We start from the raw sequence: 19,052 nt of genomic DNA, 5'->3' as shown, positions 1-19,052 counted from the left end.
GCGCTCAAGATGGCGGCGCGGGGCGGGCACTGCCGCGGAACCGGGTCATGGCCGCGCCGGAAGAGCCGTGAGGCGGCCGGGCCGGCGGCAGCGAGCCCGGGACGCGGCCGCTGCGAGCGGGGCCCGGCGAGGCGGCGGCGGCGGCGGCGGGACCGTGCGGCTGCCGTCATGTTGCGCTGCGGAGAGGTGAGTCGGGGCTTGTGGGGCTCAGCTCGCCCCCCGCTTCCCCTCCGCACTGGCCCCTCGGGGCGCCGGTAACCGGGGCTGCTGCGGGGCTGAGGGAGCCGGGAGTCCTCACGGCGGGAGCCGGGCTCGGGGGCAGGGAGGGCGGGGCCAGGACGCCGGAATCGCCCTCGCCGTGTGTCTCCGGGGGGCTCCCAGGGGCTGTGAGGTGGAGCAGCCCCGCTTCCCCTCAGGAGCTGCCCTGGCGTTAGTGCCAGTTTGGGCTGTGGTTTCGCCGTTAAGGTGTGAGTGTGTTGCACAAGAGCTGTGGGTGATGTTGGACTGCAGTGTTGGTGTGTGTCTGTATGTGTAAACAGATATATGTAGCCGTATATATATGTGTATGTGCATAGTTATATAACTCTTGAGGTTATTGAAACGGGTGGAGCTTGGAGGAAGGATGTAGAAAGAGATTGCTGTGATATATTTAGGAAAGGCTCATGGACAGTCACTTTTCCAGTTGCAGAGTAAGTGCAATGAATGGAAATGGTAGCCAACAGTGAAAGACCAAGCAAAAAGTATCATGGCTTCGTGTGAAGTTTTGCACTACCTCCATGTTCTCCTTTTCTTTTTCCTCTTTTTTTTGCCTCCAGGAGGTCGTAAGTGAGGAGAGTGAGGAGGAAAGCAATGGAGTCAACTTGATGGAGTTCTCAGATGAGATCCTTCTGCACATCCTCAGCTACGTCCCTTGCACAGACCTGGTCCTGAATGTTAGGAGAACCTGCAGGAAACTTGCAACACTTTGCCTTGACAAGAGTCTAACACATACAGTTCTGCTTCAGAAGGACTATAAGGTGGGGAGAGTAGCTTGCTTCTTCTGTTAGCTGTGAGGACAAATCTGACTTCTGAAAAGCAATGCCAAACAGTAGACCTTTCCAATGTGTATGCATAAATAGATTGCTCCTGAACTCTGAAATCAAATACACAATAAGCTGTTTTATAAAAGCATTTATTTTCCAGAATGCTTTGTTAGAACAGCTGTGTGTTCCCTTAGTTATGTAAAATACTGTCAGTGAAAACTTAACTTCTCCATATTTCTGGAAGCTAAAATGAAAGTAAACATGACCTTCCGTTTGTAACTGTGGTGGTGTAAAGTTACCATTTTCTCAAAGTATGTTTTCCATGTTGTGCAAAAAAATCTTGTGCATGTTGCTGCTGTCAGGCATGCAGTCAACAAAGCCAGAAATTGTGTGCATCTTATAACAAAAATAAAGCTTGGGAAGGAAGGGTGATATATTCAATGGGAACTGCATCAGCCAGTGCAGGCGAGGGGAAGCCCTTGCTGCTCATTTCCAAAAGAGGAAACCGAAAGAAGAAGAATGGAAACATTCTTCTTTTGAGTTCCTGCACATAGCCAGTTCTGCTGAAATAGCTTTGCTGGTAGAAAATGGAGTTGGTTTTCCCTTCCACTCTCAGCTGCTGAACAGACTATAATGTAGAACGCAGAAGGAAAAGGAAGTGTGATCTTAAGAGTCCAAAGCATGGCAGACTGAGCTGCCAGCAGTGTGATAATTCTTAGGCTGTGCTGCCATCCCCAAACCTTTGGATGAGCCATGTAATCCAAGTGCCAGCCACTCTTATCCCAATCTCCAGCTGGGAAACCGAGACAGTGCCCACCTTTGCTGTATATCTCACTGAATGTGGTTTTGTTTGGGTGCAGGTAAACAAAGACAAAGTGAAGCAGCTGATGAGGGACATTGGAAAGGAGATCTACCAGCTGAACATGGCCGGGTGCTACTGGCTGCCCAGCTCCACTATCGACCACGTAACACGGTGCAAGAACCTGGTCAAGCTGAACCTGTCTGGCTGCCATGTCACCTCTCTCCGCCTCTCCAAGATGCTCTCCACGCTCCAGCACCTGCGCTCCCTGGCCATTGACGTGAACCCGGGGTTTGATGCCAGCCAGCTGAGCAGTGAGTGCAAAGCCACCCTCAGCCGTGTTTTGGAGCTGAAGCAAACCCTTTACACGCCCTCATACGGTGTTGTCCCGTGCTGCACCAGCCTTGAGAAACTGCTGCTTTACTTTGAGATCCTCGATCGCTCGCGGGAGGGGTTTATGCTCTCTGGGCAGCTGATGGTGGGTGAGAGCAACGTGCCCCATTACCAGAACCTCCGCATCTTCTATGCCAGGCTGGCTCCTGGCTACGTCAATCAGGAGGTGGTGAGGCTCTACTTGGCAGTGCTGAGTGATCGGACACCTGAGAACCTCCATGCCTTCCTCATCTCTGCCCCCGGCAGCTTTGCGGAGACGGGAGCCACCAAAAACCTCCTGGACTCCATGGCTCGAAATGTACGTCTGGATGCTTTACAACTGCCCAAAGCCTGGATTAACGGCTCTGGGCTCCTGCAACACTTGAAGTTCAACAACCCTTTCTACTTCAGCTTTAGCCGATGCACCTTATCTGGTGGGCACCTAATCCAGAGGGTCATTAATGGTGGGAAGGATCTTAAAAGCCTGACAAGTTTGAATCTCAGTGGCTGCGTTCACTGTCTGGCCCCGGAGTCCTTGTTTCGGAAAGCGGAAGATGACATTGACAGCAGCATTTTGGAAAGCCTGGTAGTGTCTTGCTGCAACCTGAGACACCTGAACCTGTCTGCAGCTCACCACCACAGTTCTGAAAGCATAGGGAACCACCTGTGCCAGCTCCTGTCCAGGCTAAAGCACCTGCTCTCTTTAGCACTACCAGTTTGCTCCATCACAGATGTTGCTGCAAGTGTGGAGAAGCCTCCCACCACACCTAATGTGGTGCCCCAAACATTTGGAAGGAAAGTTCGGATTGGGATACAGACATATCCAAGGAACTTAGGGGACCAGGCAAATCAGAAGATCGAGTCTTCAGTGTTTTGGGCTCTGATGGGAAGCCTCCGATTTTTGGAAACCTTGGAGATAATTGGGTCCAGTTTCTCCTCAGCCATGCCCCGCAACGAGCCAGCAATTCGGAACTCGTTGCCTCCCTGCGTCCGGGCACAGAGTGTGGGGGATTCAGAGGTGGCTGCCATTAGCCAATTGACTTACCTGCAGAGCCTCACCTTAGCACAGCTGCCAAATATTCTCACAGGCTCTGGGCTCATCAACATCGGGCTGCAGTGCCAGCACCTGCAGACTCTTTCCTTGGCCAACCTGGGCATGATGGGCAAGGTGGTCTATATGCCTGCTCTCATGGACATGCTGAAACACTGCAAGTGTTTGAGAGATCTCAGGTGAGGGGCTGCCCTTGAACATCTCCCATTTTGTTTGTGGATCTCCAGAAATGTGATGTGTGTTTGTTGTGGCTACTGTTAAAAGTGTTCTGGTCCAGAGTAACCTCAATGGCTTGAAAACGGGGTATTTTGCTTCCTGACTTGTGGAGAATGGGAAGGCATCACATGTTGTCCTTGAGGGCTCAGGATATGCCCTTTAACCAGGGCTTTAGGAGCAAAAAGTGCTGTGACTGCCTTCCTTTTAGATAAGGAAGAGTGTATGCTGCATATTTGGGAGTTAGCAGCTTGTCAGGGCTGGTTAAATACTACGTGCCTTTGCTGACTTTTTGGCTTTGTGTACACGCACATCTCTTAAATTTCCAGGAAGGAAGAGACTCCTACACTGTCCGGATAATGGGGAGTTTTCTTTAGGTTTCCCAATGAGATATTTTTCTGCCTTGGGTTTGTATGAAAATCTCGCCTCTTTATTTTTTTATTTCTTTTCTTTATAATGTACTGAAAACATTCCAGATTTAGAGTTTGTCCTGTTGTTGTTCCTCTCCTGATAGGATTTAAAGGATCCTACCAAAGGTTTGGTCCTAAAGAGTGCAGAGAGGAGCTTCATGGTAGCCAAAATGTGCTTGTGAAAGGAAGCTGTGGTGGTTTCCTTGCATCAGTCCATATGAACACAAATGTTACGACTGTAGAGAGATGGGTTTTTTCCTTTTTTTTTTCCCCCCTTAATCAGCCTCTTTCAGTGAAACTGCAGAACCTGTCAGTCCCATTGCCCCCCTTTGCTCACAAACAGGTCCAAAATGCTGTGCAGTTGGGACAGCGAGGTCACAGTTCTGTTACTGTGGCTGAAATCACTGCTTATCACCTGAGACTGCTGTTTGTGTGCCTGTTCCTGATCCACTGCAATAGTGAGGGGAGCTAGTGGGGCTAAAACAGCTCAGGAAGGTTTGAATTTTCCACCACTTCCCATTTATAACGGGGGAGGAGTGTGCTGGTCTCTCATCCAAGGGATGACAGCTATTGGGAATTCAGTTGCTCAAGGTCTTGGGTTACATGAATGTCTCTTTAATATTCAGGAGAGTAAATGGCCATGGAGGAACTGAGGGCTAGGGAAGGAGGTTTGGGTGTGCAGTGTTGCTTTGCTCATCCTAGGCCCTGTAGCTTCCTGAGGCTTTGAAATGGAGGCTAAGAGCGATAGAGATGGGAGGCAGCACAGAGCCTGGAATGCAGGCTGCCGCAGGGCTGTCTCCTTGTACTACATTTGGGTGGAAGCTGTCACTCTTCTTTTTTGAGTAAAGTCTAAGATTTTATATTGGCTTAAGATGGTTTTAGAAATTAGCACTTCCTCCTGATAATGCAGTTTCCTTTCGATTTGACTAATTCCCGGCTGTTTCCACCCTTTTTTCCCTTCCTAGCTTTCCAGGCAGAGGAACAAGTTTAAGGTGCTATTCCAAAGAAACATTGCCATCTAGCGAGTGAAGGGCAGCATTGCAGGTGTGGCTGGTGTGTCCCAGAGATTCACCTGGAAACCTGGATCCTGGAGATACTGTGCTTTTTGTCCTAAATTTACAGTGCCCCAATAACGATGTTGAAAAATTAAAGGTTTCCCATTCTCCTAATATGAATTTTTGCTTATTACCGAAAGTGCTGATATGCTCTTAGGATCTCTTCAGGCAATGCCACCCGACAGCAGTCGCAGACTGAGGCTGAAACAGAATTTATCAATTAACAGGATTAAGTTGCTGAGATACCCCTGCATATTACAAAGCCTATGCAGAGATTATCCAGATCAGGTTGGGCCCGACAGCTTGTTATCACCTAATGGATTAACCTTCTTGGAGCTCTTGGCTTTCCTGACCCGATGACTGAGATTCCCAAGTGCTCTGAAGCCCGGTAGTAAATCTGCACTAAGCAGATGAACTCTCCTGGTGGCATGGGCCCCAAGCAGGTTCAGTTCCCAGCAGGCTGGTTTCTGTGAGGGAATCACCCACTTATGCTGCTGGTTAAAACACAGATCCCTTGTTGGCCAGGTATGGCTTCACCATGTCATTTTGTTGTCCCCCTGGGTCGCTGCGATTGAAGATCCTGTCTCTCTTCCCTGGGCCAGGTGTTTAAGGAAAAGGTTGAGTTGATGGTAGTTGTTCTTCCTGTGGGAGAGCTGTAGCTCTGATCCTTTGCCAAGGCTGGTTGTGGTCACTGTGTTGGCCCCAGTTCTGCATCACTCTTTGTGCACTGTGCGTTTTTCATGCCTGCTTCTCCCCAGGCAGTAAACTGAAGATATGACCAGTTTGGGCAGTGTTTGTACACTGGAGCAGAAGGTGCCCAAATCCACATCACCTGCTTGGTAGATGTCAGGTAGCAGAATCCAGGCTGTGCTTGTAAGACCAAAATGGATCTACTGCTTAGATCCAAGGCTTGTCTTACCCACCATACTTCATGGGAAGCTTGCAAAACTGGGGTTACTCCAGGGTTACTCCCTGGGGGCGCCAGAATTCTGCAGTTTAGGGCCTTTCTGCCTATTTGTGCCCTTGTCCTTCAGGGTTGGAGGCACTGCTTGATCCGTTTGCCAGCCCCCCCATGAATGTGCTGTGTCTTTCCCTCTTGTCTGAGATCGTCCCAGGCATGAATTGCCCATTGATTTGTTTTTGTTTATTCCTGCAGGCTGGAACAGCCATACTTCTGTGCAGGCGCCCAGTTCTTCCAGGCACTGAGTCACTGCTCCTCTCTCCAGCGGCTTTGCATCGTCTCCCGGAGTGGGACTCTGCAGTCTGACGCAGTGATGTCATTCATGGCCAACTGCCTTGAGGTCATCATGTGCCACATGTTTATGGGAGAATCTCTTACCGTTTGCAAAAATCTCCAGCAGTCCATTGTCCGGAGGTGAGTGCGGAAAGGGGTGGATGTGGGATTTCTGGAGCTTTTGAAGATTTATCTCCATTCCCTTGCTTGCCAAGGTTTATATGGCTTGGAGCTCTTGTTCCAAGGAGCTAATAGGTAATGTGTAACTGTTTGGCACATAAGCCAGCCTCTTACTTTAATGAGAGTGAATCAGTGCAATATTCGAAGGTATTATATGAATTTTTGATTCCATTCCCACCCATGTTCTCTGCGGTTCCGTTGGCCGAGTTGAAGTTCTGGATGCAAAGCTCCATCATAAATCAAATGACACTTTTTGTGTAAACAAAACATCTGCCGACATTTTAAGTACTGAGAGATTTGACCTTGAAGCTTTCCTCCTTTCCCACAAGTGACTAAGATAATTCTCTGTCCTCTAATCACTTGTAAATGTCACTTACTGATAATCCCCTGGCAGCGCAATTCAAAGCCTTTAAAGGGTTGTTGTGAAGGGTTTTTTCTTCGGAGGGTGCGTGAGGGGGGAGAATTGGTACAAAATGCCTTTGCACGTTTGGCAGTTCTTAAATGCATTTTGCTTGGCCCCTTGCAGCGTTCTGAGGCTCACGTGGTGGGAAACGTTTGTGTGTGAGCCGTGAACTGCATTTGAAAAGAGAGCTTTTAATTACGCTTGGCATTTGGAAATCTTCTAATAATGGCAGTCATCTTACAAAATATTTCCCATGCAGCAGACTTTCCATTATTATCTTTTTTTCTAGAAGGCTATTTCCCCGCCTTCAGTCTGTTTTCTTTGTCACCTACTGTTGCTGTGCCCTGTTAAGCTCTAATAAAAATTTCAAATCACACGGCATTATTAGTGCATCCTAAAGGGTGCTCCTCCCTCCCAGCCTTCCTCCAGCTTCAAACTGACTTATTACACTTGGCTTGTTTCCGTGGATCAAATCCAGAGAAGGCTGTGACTATATTAGCTCCCTACCAAACTGCTCCTGAGATTGTTCCTGCCTCTGAAAGCCTCTGTGTCCTTCTGGGATAGGGATTGTTGGAAACAACTGAGTGAATTCCTTGTGATGCGACAAGGATTCTTTGAGTTTGTTTTACACAGGGCTTCATATCTGTAAAAACGTTTCTGGGTTGATTTCAGTTGTGCTTTTGGGATCCCCAGTTCCTGTTTTTTATTTTCCCTCCCTTCTGAGGTGCCCTTGCAGCACTGCCCAAAATTTTAATGTCCACTTACTGAGCAGAAATACACCATTCTGCAGTCTTATCTCTCTCTTTTTCTCTGTCATGGACTTGATTCTCACTACATTCTCTACCTCTATAGTCTAAACCCTGGGAACTTTCCAAAGAGCAGCTGATGCCTCATGGAAATGTTAAAAACTATTTTTATATTTAGCGACAGTTCTGGCTGTCAAACTTATTTTCTTCTTTTGTAATTTATTAATAGAGACGCTTGTATGAAAACAGGGTTTTTTGAATGTTGGGTTTTGGGGGTTTTTTTCTGAAGAGAGCATCTGCTCCCACTGCAAATTCTACACCTGAAGTCATAATCCTCTGTGACATTGTAATTGGTGGCTCTGGAAACGATTTTGATGTCACGTAAGATTATGACTTCAGGAGGAGGATAAGCAGTGGGAGCAGATGCTCTCCTAAGCAACAACGATCCCGTTCTCATGCAACTGTCTCTAGTAATAAAACGGAAGGAACAAAATACAGAAAACGATGTGTAAGCAAAGCCTGGAGTCTTCCACGAGCCATCAGCAAGTCTTTAACCACGTGACTTCTCCAGAGATCCCATTATCATCCTTGCACAAATGTGCCTTGGGATGGGGTCAGGAATTGACTTTCTCTTTACTGCATTTTGTCTGCTACTCCAAGGCAGAGAGATGTGCAGTAAAATCTGTGCGTGAGCTTAAACCTGTGGGTAAGGCTCCAATTCACACAGCATGGCTTCCTCTAAAAGCATGCTGCTGGTGACTCTTTAATCCAAGTTTTACATCAGGCAGCAAGTTGGAAGTTATCTATCCTTGTGCTAGAATGAAATGAGGTGATTGATGCTTATTTTTTTCCATTTGCTTGGAATGTGTGTGGATGCTTCGTGTGAAACATGGAGAGTGGGTGGGAAGGAGGAGGTGAAAGGAGGGACCTTGAGGCTTTGTTTGCTCCCTTTCTTGAGCTGGGGCAATCGATCCATATTCCTCAGGTCCCACTGAGGGTCAGAGTTCCTGTTTTAGGGCTATGGTGGTGGTGTTTAGGCTGAGAGATGGCTTTGAACAGCAAGATGGGGCCAAAGCAATTCACATTCTCCCAGTGCCTCTGAAAAAGAGAAGAAATGTGAGTGGGAATGGGAAAGACCCAGGGCTGGGCATGTATCAGGAGTTTGCTGCAGAAGGTAGAGCTGAGAGGGCTTGAAAATGTAATGTAGTGCAGGGCAGTACTTTTTCAAGTGCGGATGAACAGTAGCATTTGGGTAACAGAAGAGGCCAGAACCTATCTGGGGAAAACAGACTGGTTTCGGCTATGGAATTGTACTGGAAGATGGTGAATATACAGGGTGTGGTGATGGGAGCTTGGGAATTAAATCTGCTGCATCACAGCAATGGCTTAAAGCCTGAACTGCTTCTCAAACTCTCCCTTTTTACTGTAAAAGGAGGTTAGTGTTATGTATTTCTGTTCCACTGGCCTGAAAAGAGAGTTGTTCTCATGTCTCTGAGTCTTGTGACAGCTTTGAACCAGGCCCTGTGGTGTCCAGCTTTCTGGTGAGCAGTTTCTGGTTGAAGTTTACTGCTATTTGGGACAAACTAATTCGTGTATTTGAGTCATTAAAAGCCTCTGATTCAGATCTGGCTCTTTTGCAATGAAACACAATAAGCAGAACAGGGCTCATCTGGAGCCTCATCAGCAAACAGGAGGCTTGCAAGGGCAAGGTCTCCTCTGAGCTGTAGAGAAGACTGTAAAGATTGTTTCCCTCTGGGCAGATAAATCATTGCAGTATTTTTCTTTATTCTTTTCCCCTCAGTGTGAATGGGAGGGGTGAGCTCCTTTATGTTTCAGGGAGATACTCTGCACATAAGAAGTGCGTAGTGGTTAGAGTGGGAGATGTGGCTTGAGTGATCCATATTCACTTCCCTGATCTTCCACTGGTTTCACATGTGATGGTGGTCTTGTCTCAGTTTCTGTGTAAATTGACATTTTTTTCCCCATCACATGGTGCTCAGCTGCTGCCACACTTCACGTAGCAGCAGATCCAATGAAAACAATGTTTTCCGTTTTATGCTGGACCCAAACTTTGCTGGAGTGCTCAGCTCCAAGCACGTGTTGTCACTGTTTAAATAACTCTTCTGTTCAAACCACTGAAGCATTAATTCCACAAACACTAAAATACCACAATTTGAGGGCATGTGGTTGTAGGTTCAGGCGTGACCCCAGACCTGCTGCTGTGCCAAGAGGCTTCTTTGCAGAACAGGTAAATCTGCTTCGCCCTTTTGGGCTGAGCTGCTGTGCTGAGATTGTTTCTAAATTCCTGCACAGACCCGTGTGTCCAAAGGCAGGTCCAAGGGGATGAGCCTTTCAGGAGCTTTCCCAAGCTTTTCCACAATGTTATTTTGTGGAAGAGTCAGTAGATGGAGCTGTGACCCATGGAAGGTCTCACCATTTACCAACGGGCTGCACACCAAATAATCGTATTTATATGCGTGTATGTCTCTGCCCCAAAAATCCTTCGGGCAAGGAATTTGGATGACTTCAGGCTTGCACAGCTACATGGTGTGGGTAGTGGGCACTTCACAAATGTGCAGGAGAAGTTGCTTTCCTGGTGAAGTTCGCCATCAGAAAACAGGCTGCACGAGGGGATGGGAAATGCTTCAGCAAATATCCCCTTGGCTTCAAGGACAGATTTTTATTTTCCACTGTGTGCCTTTAGAGTTTTGTCGGTTTTAGCTGAAGTGTTTAGATAGCTCCTATCATTGTAGTGATTTCAAGGACTCTACAACACCAGACAATACAAGCCAGTGAAAAGTCCTTGCAAAAACACCTTGGAAAAAGATCAAGAAAGCTACAATAAAATAAAAACAAACAAACAAAAAACCCCCAAAGCAAAACAAAAAACTATCTGAGAACACAGCATCGTTAGGGATTCTTCATGAAGAAGGGGGAAAGTGTCAAGGCGTAGAGGCAAGCTGTGATTTATAGAAATGGAACCCAAGGGAGAAACCGTGGTGCAGCTGGAGTGTGTTTTGGGGTGCTGGGTGGGCAGCTGGGCTCAGGTCTTCACGTCTCCCAAAAGTGCTGTTGTAAATTCCTGGAGTCTGGGAGCTGTTAGGAGGTGGTGCAGAGGGCTGGGGCTGCCTGGGCTCATGGAGCAGCATCCCCCCAGCGTGTAGGGTCAGAGTGAGGACATGGCAGTTCCCTCCTAAGCTCTCTGCCCCTGTTCCCCAGCCACACTGGTACCTCTCTCCAGCAAACGGCTTTGCAAAGCACCTGAGCAACTCAGCACTGGTGAGGCCCCACCTCCAATCCTGGGTTCACTTCCAGGCCCATCACTTAAAGAAGGACACTGAGGGGTTGGAGTGTGTCCAGAGAAGGGAACAGAGCTGGGGAAGGGTCTGGAGCACAAGTCCACGAGGAGAAGTTGAGGGAGCTGAGCGTGTTTAGCCTGGAGTAAAAGAGGCTCGGGGGAACCTTCTGGCTCTCCACAACTCCCTGACAGGAGGGTGCAGCCAGGGGGATGTTGGGCTCTGCTCTCAGGGAACAAGGGGCAGGACAAGAGGAAATGGCCTTAAGTTGTGCCAGGGAAGGTTTAGGTTGGATATTAGGAATGATTTCTTCACCAAAGGGTTGTCAAGCATTGGCACAGTCTGCCCAGGGCCGTGCTGGAGTCTCCATCCCTGGAGGGATTTAAAAGCCATGAGGATGTGGCACTTGGGGACATGGGTCAGTGGTGACCGTGGCAGTGCTGCGGGAATGGTTGGGCTTGGTCTTAGGGGGCTTTTCCACCCTAAACAATTCCATGATTCTGTGACTCAGGTCACTCTTAGATTAACCAGTGCTGGAAAGTGCAGAGAATTTTTCTCATTTAGGACAATCTCACTGTTCTGGGGATCTAAACTCAGCGAAACACAAACTTACCCTGCCTTGTGCCCATATCAGGTATGAGCACTGCTTGGTTTGAAGTGACTTTCATTATGAGGTTCCTGCCACTTTCTAGGAAGAGCTTTCAGTCTGAATTAGATCCTCCTGTTCAGTCTTCTGTAGCATTACCTAAATTTCCCCATGCATGTTATTGTCCTTTTTTAATGTGAAACTCTTGGCTGGATCTTCCCTTTTTCTTGAACTGCTGATTCCAGTGGCCCTGTGTGGCTGTGGGAGCTGTGAGCTTGCAGAAGGGATGAAGCAGCCTCCTGGGATTCAGTTGCAGAAACAGGGCTTCCAGGTGGGACCACAAGGCTGAAAATGAGTATTTGGAAAGTGCTGAGCGAGCCAGTCCCTCTCCTGGCATTTAGCACAGGACTGAGCTATCGCAGATGAATTTTTGCTCACCCCAGGACTAAATATTCCCCCTTGCCCTGGATATCCCTGAAACGTTCTGCTTGCCTGGATTCTCATTGTGGTCTCAGCCTCAGAAAATCCCTTCTGGGGCTCTCTTTTACTGTTAGAGGGGGTGGAGGGGGCTGGAGGGGCAGTAGGTGACTGTAAGATCATCTTTGAATTCAGCCGAGTCCTGCAGTGTCACTCCCACGCTGCCCACCCGACTGCTGCAGTCCTATTGACACTGCAAAAAGCTGCTGTGAGCACCTAGGGCTTATTCAAGATTTTCAAGCTGGTTTTACATCCCTTCAGCACCTTTTCTTCCTTGTGACCTTGAAGAAGTCCCTGTCTGTACACTGCTGGCTTTCCTGGTCCCAGAGCTGCCGGCAGTGGCTGCTGATCCCACCCCACCAGCCCCATCATGCTGAGGGCTCTGGCCCTGCACAAGTGGGATTGCAGAGGACTTAATGTATCACCAGGCTGGTGTAGTGAATCATTAGCATCCTGCTCAAGCTTTCATTGTCTGTTTCATTTCCTGCTCTTGGAAACCCCTGAATCATTCTGTCACAGACTGAATAACAAACTGCATCCTTGTCGACTTGCGTTGCCCAAGGATTCCTTGGCGGGCTTGTCGAAGGTTGAATGCATGAGGTGTGGCCCAGACACCTTGCTTCCACCAGGGATGTTGTTTATGGGTGGGTTTAAATACTTTACAAGCCAGCAGGGCTTGTGGGACCATCCCCAGTTTGCCATATTAATTTATCTTCTTTTGGGGGTACTCACAAACCCCCTTCTTTAAATGCATTCCTGTGGCTGACCCAAATGGCTCGTTCTAACTGCCAGCTCATGTGTTTTGAAAGGAATTCAGTTCTGAAACCTTCCTCAGCGGGCCGATTGGTTTGTGCATGAAATAACTTTCAAGGATTGTCCTCTCTCTCTTGGCTGAGAAATAATATTGGAATAGCACTGTCGTGCTTTCTCTTCATGAGGGTGTAAAAGGCTGAACGGAAGCATTAACTGCAGCTTTAAAGCATTTCCATAGTAAAATAAATCTAATTGAGCAGTTATTGCAGTAGCTTTTTAATTTGTGGAAGAGATTAGGAAATAACTTTCAGCTTGCTCTGGCAGAGCACTCCCCTAGGACGTGTCCTGGGCGCTCTGGCATCGCTCTTTGGGTTCTTATTCCCTCCCCCTCTAATTGTCCGGTCACATTTGAGTGATGCAGAGTTCAGCTGGCAAAATAATGTAGGAACCTCAGTCTGCAGGCATGTTTGATACAAACCTCAGTTCACAGGAGAAGTAGCAGAGTGCCATTCATGCCTTACAGGGAAACCACAGCAGAGAGATGTAATTTGCCTCGGCTCAGGATGAGTCTGATGTGTTATTGCTGCTTCCCTGTGGCTCAATGCAGTGGCAGAGGAAGAAGCTGCGTTGAAGATAATGGGAGGGTTGGCAATGATGTGTGTGAGTGATTTTCAGAGTCCCATCTACACCCCTTGGTCTCAGGTTGGAGACTGTAGTGATGGGACTTAGTGTGGGAAAATCAGCAGCTTTGGGAGAATGTTGGTTTGTCCACATAGACATGAAGGGATGGAAGACACCCCTAAAGGAAAACACTTTATAGCAAAAATATCTCATTGTTTGGAGTTAAGAGCAGCCAGAGGAATCTGAACAGCTTTCCTTGGGAACTTTTCAAGTCCGTTTCTGAGGTTTGGAAACGAAGTCTGCTCAGCCCTGGCATTCTGGCAGGGCTGGAAGAGAGAGTGGCACTAAAGAATAGATCTGCTTTAGAGTCGGTGTGGGGAAGCTTTGGATCCCCCTGAGAGGCTTCTGAAAGATGAGTGGGAGGCAAAGGTTCTCCCTGCTCCCAGGGGAAGGGGCCTGGGAGAATCCCACCTGCAGTTTCTTTGGCGAGGCCAAATCTTCTTTGGAAGGTGCTCTGGAGAAGCTTCTTTGGCAGTCACTGTAAGCAAGGAGAGCTTTGCAGCTCCCTGGTACTGAGGTCAGGGCACGGCCAGTGAAACAAATCTTAAGTGTTTGCCTGGCCTTCCCTGAGAAGATGAGAGAAGTGTGTGCGTGTATGTTGGGTCATGCTGCTGCCTGCTGCTCCAGCTTGTCCTGGCACTTCCTCCATTCCACCGTGCCATGCTTCAGGAAGGGAGTTTCCAGGCTGGCTCAGGTATGCTGGCTGAAGCTTTCAAGACAGATGCCGCACTTGAACTTCGAGGTGTGAGCAAGTCATCCAGTGAAAACAGGCTGTGCCTGGCAGAGGATTAACAGGGCTTTGTGCATGTAGGCGGGAGAGCTGCATACCGGATAAAAAGTGAGTTGGTCTGAAACTTCTGCTCTTGAGAAACTTGCAGCTCTCCAAAAACAGCTTCATCAGCCTGTGGGGAAGGTTAAAACATAGAGGGGAGAAGGTGTGTGACTGCAGCAGAGACTGGTTTGCATTTGTAAAAGTTGTGCCTACCAGAGTCCACATCTGCTCTGTCCCCGCTGTGCTCTGTTCCCCCAAATCAAACTTCTCGTTTCCTTCCTTCCTCTCCTTCTCTAGAGCTTCTTTTTCCATGAGCTCAGCTGGGTTTGTGGAGGTCAGAGATCTGCCCTTGATCCACTCCTGATACACTGTATTTCCTCACTTTATCTGCTGTGTGCTGCTTTTGTTGGCAGTGCTTAATTATCCCACCTTGCGTGCCCTCGGTCCTGCTTGCCAGCTTCCGTGAAGTGTGATGTGCTGAAATGTCTGATTGGCTTAGGGCTTTCCTTGGGTTTCTCTGGAAATCTCAAGGGGGAAGTACATTCTTCAGCCCCAAATACTGCCTTATCCTTTCCTTACAAGTAAAGAAGGTAAGTTTGAGCAGCACCTAGTGCAGAGAGCTGTCACCTTCCAGGGTCTGTGGTGTAGAGGGTTTCAGGGCGGGTATAATCCATCCTTCCAGGCTGGCTGGTGAGATTCCCTATGGCTTTGGGCTACCCTTTGGATCTATCAGCAGGTGGAATCTCCTGGGGACTCACTGTCCTCTCTGGAGAGGCATGTCAATGTTTGCCAGGAGATAACTGCATTCCTGGGAGGGACTCTTTCGTCTTGCTAAAATCGAGGAAATCTGATCAAAGTGCAGCCTTGCTTTAGACTTTTTCTCTTTCTTTTTGACTTTGTCCCTGACCTACATATTGGATGCTGCCACAGTGGTTGGAAGTAATTGAGAGCATAGTGTTAGGCTATTTACCAAGCTGTTCACTTGAAAATAACCTTACTGTGTCCAGTCCACACCTGTTCTGGGATAATTCTGGAGACAAATAGCAAAGCATCCTTAACCCTTTCATCCACATACAACCAGTTCAAGATTTAAGAGCAGAGAGACGCTGTACCTCTGCTGATGCCAGGAGGAATTTGTGACACGGGGTGTGCTTCACCGTTCTTTTCCCAGCTCCATGGATGATTCCAACCAGCTGCTGAGGCCAGGTCTGCTCCGTGTCCACATCCACATGAGGACACTTCAGAAACCTTGTGGAAATTCCCGCTGGGTGGTTGTTGGTTTGGTGTTGATGCTGCTGGACCAGAGGTTATGCTGGAAAATATAAGTGAGGGGGGAGGTGTTTTCTTTGTTATCCCAGTGGTTGTTTCTGATTAAAGGATCTGTTTTGAAGGGGCTGCTAGTCAGTTGCCTAGAAAACTTGCTTTCATTTAATTAATCATGATGAGTTTAGTCTGGAGGTTTTGTAGGAGAGAGCAGGCAAGCATATCCTTGGCTTTTCTCCCTTGGAGAAAAAAAAAAAAAAAAGCAGGGCTTCATGTCTGAAACTGCAGCTCTTTTGTCTCCCCAGGTCAACATCCTTCTCTGTCCTTCGGGTTTTAATTTTACAAGCCATGCGTTTGCAGAGGTGGATGGAGTTTGAAGTCCATCCAGGTGTGGAATGAGGAAAGAACCCTCAAGAAGATTACAGGAGCTGTTCTGCAACTCATTAACTCACTCTCTTCCCCTTCTTGTTATCTCCTCCCCATGCCTGAGGCCTTTCGAACTAGTGCTCTAAGTGCCTCTCACTTAATCTAGCCCACCTGGACAGGTGTATGAAGAAAGGAATTGCCTTCCGGGGAAGGACTAAAGGAGCATAGATTGCAGAGGGAGGCTGCTTTTGGGAACTGCTAATCCCAGTTTAACATTATGACAGCTGCTCGTTAAAATCAGGGTGTTTTTAACAGGCAGTTAAAGGAGAGGCTTTGCACGCACATTTAGCTGAGAATAATAGTGAACCATGTGCATTTGATTTTTTTTTTTTTCTTAAATCACGCAAATTGTACATGGAAAGAATTCTCCGGCGTCAACTTGCTGGGGTATGGAATTTACAAGGTTTGCAGTAACATACAGTTTCCTGTTGGGGGGGGGGGAGAAAATTACAAAGGTTTCTTTTTTTTCTCTTATTTTAAGATCAAGTTCAAGCCCCTGGTATAAAACCAGCCTCCTTAGGAGGGACACTTACTGCGTCGGGGTTTTTCACTTGTCTCGGTGGCAGTTCATCATGTAAACTTGTCTGGGTTCTTGTTTTTATAGCTACATGTAAAGGCTGCTTATAAACTACAATTTTGTACATGGTGAGGAGGCAGCACTCAGGTCCAATTTGGGAGAGTCTATATACAAAGAAGGAAGCAGAGGTTTCTTTCCCGTGGGGAAATGGCAGTTTCTTCCTTGCTGAACTTGAGTAAACTTGGTCGATTAACATGATTTTCTCTGCAGGACTGTGGTGTTGGATAAGAAACATGAAGAGCTGAGGCAGAGCAGGGACTATCAAAGAGGCATTTGACTGTATTTTATGTGATTTCACTGCAGACTTTACCAGCTGCCTCCCAGATCAGCAGTTATTTGCTGGTTGATTTCTTGAGGGCAGTGCTGTGGAAGTAAGAAGCTGCACAGCTCTGACACAAGTCCCCAGATCCACTCGAGGAGCCGTGTCCTTTTCTGCCAGCCCTTAGGCGTGAAGCATGAAGGGCAGGTCTGTGATGCAGAGAGATATAAAATTGCCCCAGGTAGTTCTGTTGCTGGAAATTCTTATTCCTGCAGCTACTTAGGTTCAGGCAAATTAATTCAAACCACCAAAGCTGAGCAGCTAGCCTGGGAATGGAAGTTTCTCTGCTATGTTTTTGGCAGCTCTACTCCAAATCATTTGTGGATGGGAATGTCCTTTCTGTCTCCCAGGAAGTGCCAGTCTCTTGTGTTCCTTTCTTCAGTTGGCTGTATTGCTATCTGGGATTTTCATGCGTGTTTCCAGCAGATGGATCTCCAGCCATTCCCTCTCTGACAGAAATCTGGCCATTTCAGAGCTAGAGATGAGCTGGGAATCTTCCAGTCACACACCTGTCTAAGTTTGTTGAGCAGTGAGCTTCTCTTTGGACCCAACACAGCTTGGTTCAGCCTCCAGGGACTGGTGCTGCCAGCGTGACTCTGCCTCCTTGAGAGGTCCTTGTCACACCCTTCGAAGGAAATGTGTTGGTGGCAAAGGACTAAGAGTCACAAATCTTTTTCATCTTAAGGGTAATTATGTTACAGTTTTACCCCCCCCCCCCCAGCTGTAAAAGACTGAACTCCTGTTATACTGCACTGAGTAATACTATTTCTCTTCCTCACAGGTTGCTGTCATGTAGAGCGCTTGCTGGTGGGCACTTGGGCTTTTTCTGTACGGTTCTTTCTACGTGGTTTAATGGCTTTAACTTTTGCAAATCTCTTCCTTTGCTCTGCAGCCTGGATTAAAAAGAAGGCTGCAGTGTGTGAGTGTGAGCACACTTAAATGCTTATCTGCACATCTGAGCTTTCTAAACTTGCCTATGCTCTAATTGCAGAGTGTAGACTCTGCATGCAGAACAACCCAGCCTGAAGTGATAATCCCAGGCTCAGCCCCGAGGGAATGCCTGACACTGCTCTGGCCTGATTTTCCTAATGGCTCTGCAACTTGCCTCTAGTTTGCAGGTGGTTTAAATTGTTATGGCTGAGCACCTTGCCCAGCTTGGGCCAAGCTCTTGGGATCTCTGTGCGCGTCTTGATTTATTTTTTATTAATTTTTTTAAAATGTCTTCCTCCCCCCCGATTTTAGGTGTAATTTGGGCTTGTGCCAGCTTAGCAGAACTCACTGCAAAGGGGTGCAAACCCAGCCTGAACTCCCTGCTGACAGAGAGCGGGAAGACCTGGAGTTCCAGCTGCCCCTCCTGCCTCCTCTGAACAACCCTTCCTTGCCCCCATCCTGCATGATCGATACCCAGGCCATCCCCTTCCCTTGCACTGGAGAATTGGTATTTTTCCTTGGCTAATAACCTGTATCTGATTTAGTTTCCAGGCAGAACGCCCTGCATTAAATGTCGTCATTTTCCCTCTGCTTCACGAGGACTTGACAGAGGTCATCAGAGATGTCCCCATGCGGCACTTGGATGAAATTACCTTGTTTAAAAGCAGAGTGGCTGAGGAACCTCCCAATTTGTGGTGGTGACTGTCACAGCATGGAAAGGACAAGTCAGCGTGAACCCATGGAGTAGCTTCTTGCTGGCCTGGATTGCCCATCCTTGGCTCCTGGCCACCTCACTGGATGCTGTACAATCACTTTAACCAGGTGCAGTTGCAAAATAAAAAAAGCTGGTTCTTTGCAATGGGGAAACATCTACTGGATATTGCTTGCATCTGAAAATCCTGTCTCAAAGGCTTGTGGAGTATGATGAGTATTTCCTTGTGGTTAATATGAATTGTTTTGTTATTTTACTGAAGTTAAAGGTAAGAGAAACTGACTTAACGATGCTCTTTCCCCTGTGTCCCCTGGTGTCTGTCCCAAGGGCCCCTGTGTATGTTGGCAGTGTGCTTTGTGGTATTGGTGGAAATCATTCTTTGCTTCGGTCTGTTTTTGGCAAAGTAGAAAGCCTAGGCCAGCTCAGAGGCACAAAAATGTATTGCTCGATTGAAGTGCATCACATCTCTTCTATGTTACAGGTAGGCATTTGTAGTCACAGTCGTGCAGTCACAGGTATTTAAAGGGTTGGGGGTTTTTTTTGATTGAGAAGTACCACAAGGACTCTTTCTTTTTTTTTTTTTTTTTTTTTTGGATAACAAATTAAGGTCATTAACACCTTGACCATGGTATGTTCCTGCTGGTGCTGTTTCCATTGGTCTGGTGGAAGAAGTTCTCAGCTCTCTTGGAAATCCTTGTCCTAGGGTAGATGGTGCCTACAGTGAATAAGTTGAGGCTCAGATCTGATTTATGTGCAGTCTGTCTTGCAGTGTAGA

At 47.6% G+C, this 19,052-nt stretch overlaps 1 protein-coding gene across 1 annotated transcript; it reads left to right on the top strand.

Annotated features, from left to right (window-relative positions):
- Window positions 1-94: 94 nt before the first annotated feature.
- Window positions 95-18,567, top strand: FBXL18 (F-box and leucine rich repeat protein 18). The gene is made up of 5 exons (XM_032125806.1): window positions 95-186; window positions 816-1,016; window positions 1,883-3,423; window positions 6,079-6,297; window positions 18,111-18,567. Exons 1-5 carry the CDS (start codon window positions 169-171, stop codon window positions 18,265-18,267), a joined length of 2,136 nt encoding a protein of 711 aa, XP_031981697.1. The 5' UTR covers window positions 95-168; the 3' UTR covers window positions 18,268-18,567.
- Window positions 18,568-19,052: the final 485 nt, after the last annotated feature.

The sequence above is a fragment of the Corvus moneduloides genome, chromosome 16, assembly GCF_009650955.1.
Source record: "Corvus moneduloides isolate bCorMon1 chromosome 16, bCorMon1.pri, whole genome shotgun sequence".
NCBI lineage: Eukaryota > Metazoa > Chordata > Aves > Passeriformes > Corvidae > Corvus > Corvus moneduloides.
This window is presented reverse-complemented; position numbering and strand designations above follow the sequence as displayed.

Excerpts from the sequence above, each read along its gene's own strand:
- FBXL18 (XM_032125806.1), top strand. Across the intron at positions 3,424-6,078 it reads AAGTGTTTGAGAGATCTCAG|GCTGGAACAGCCATACTTCT; the intron begins GTGAGGGGCTGC and ends TTATTCCTGCAG. Across the intron at positions 6,298-18,110 it reads CAGCAGTCCATTGTCCGGAG|TTTCCAGGCAGAACGCCCTG; the intron begins GTGAGTGCGGAA and ends TATCTGATTTAG.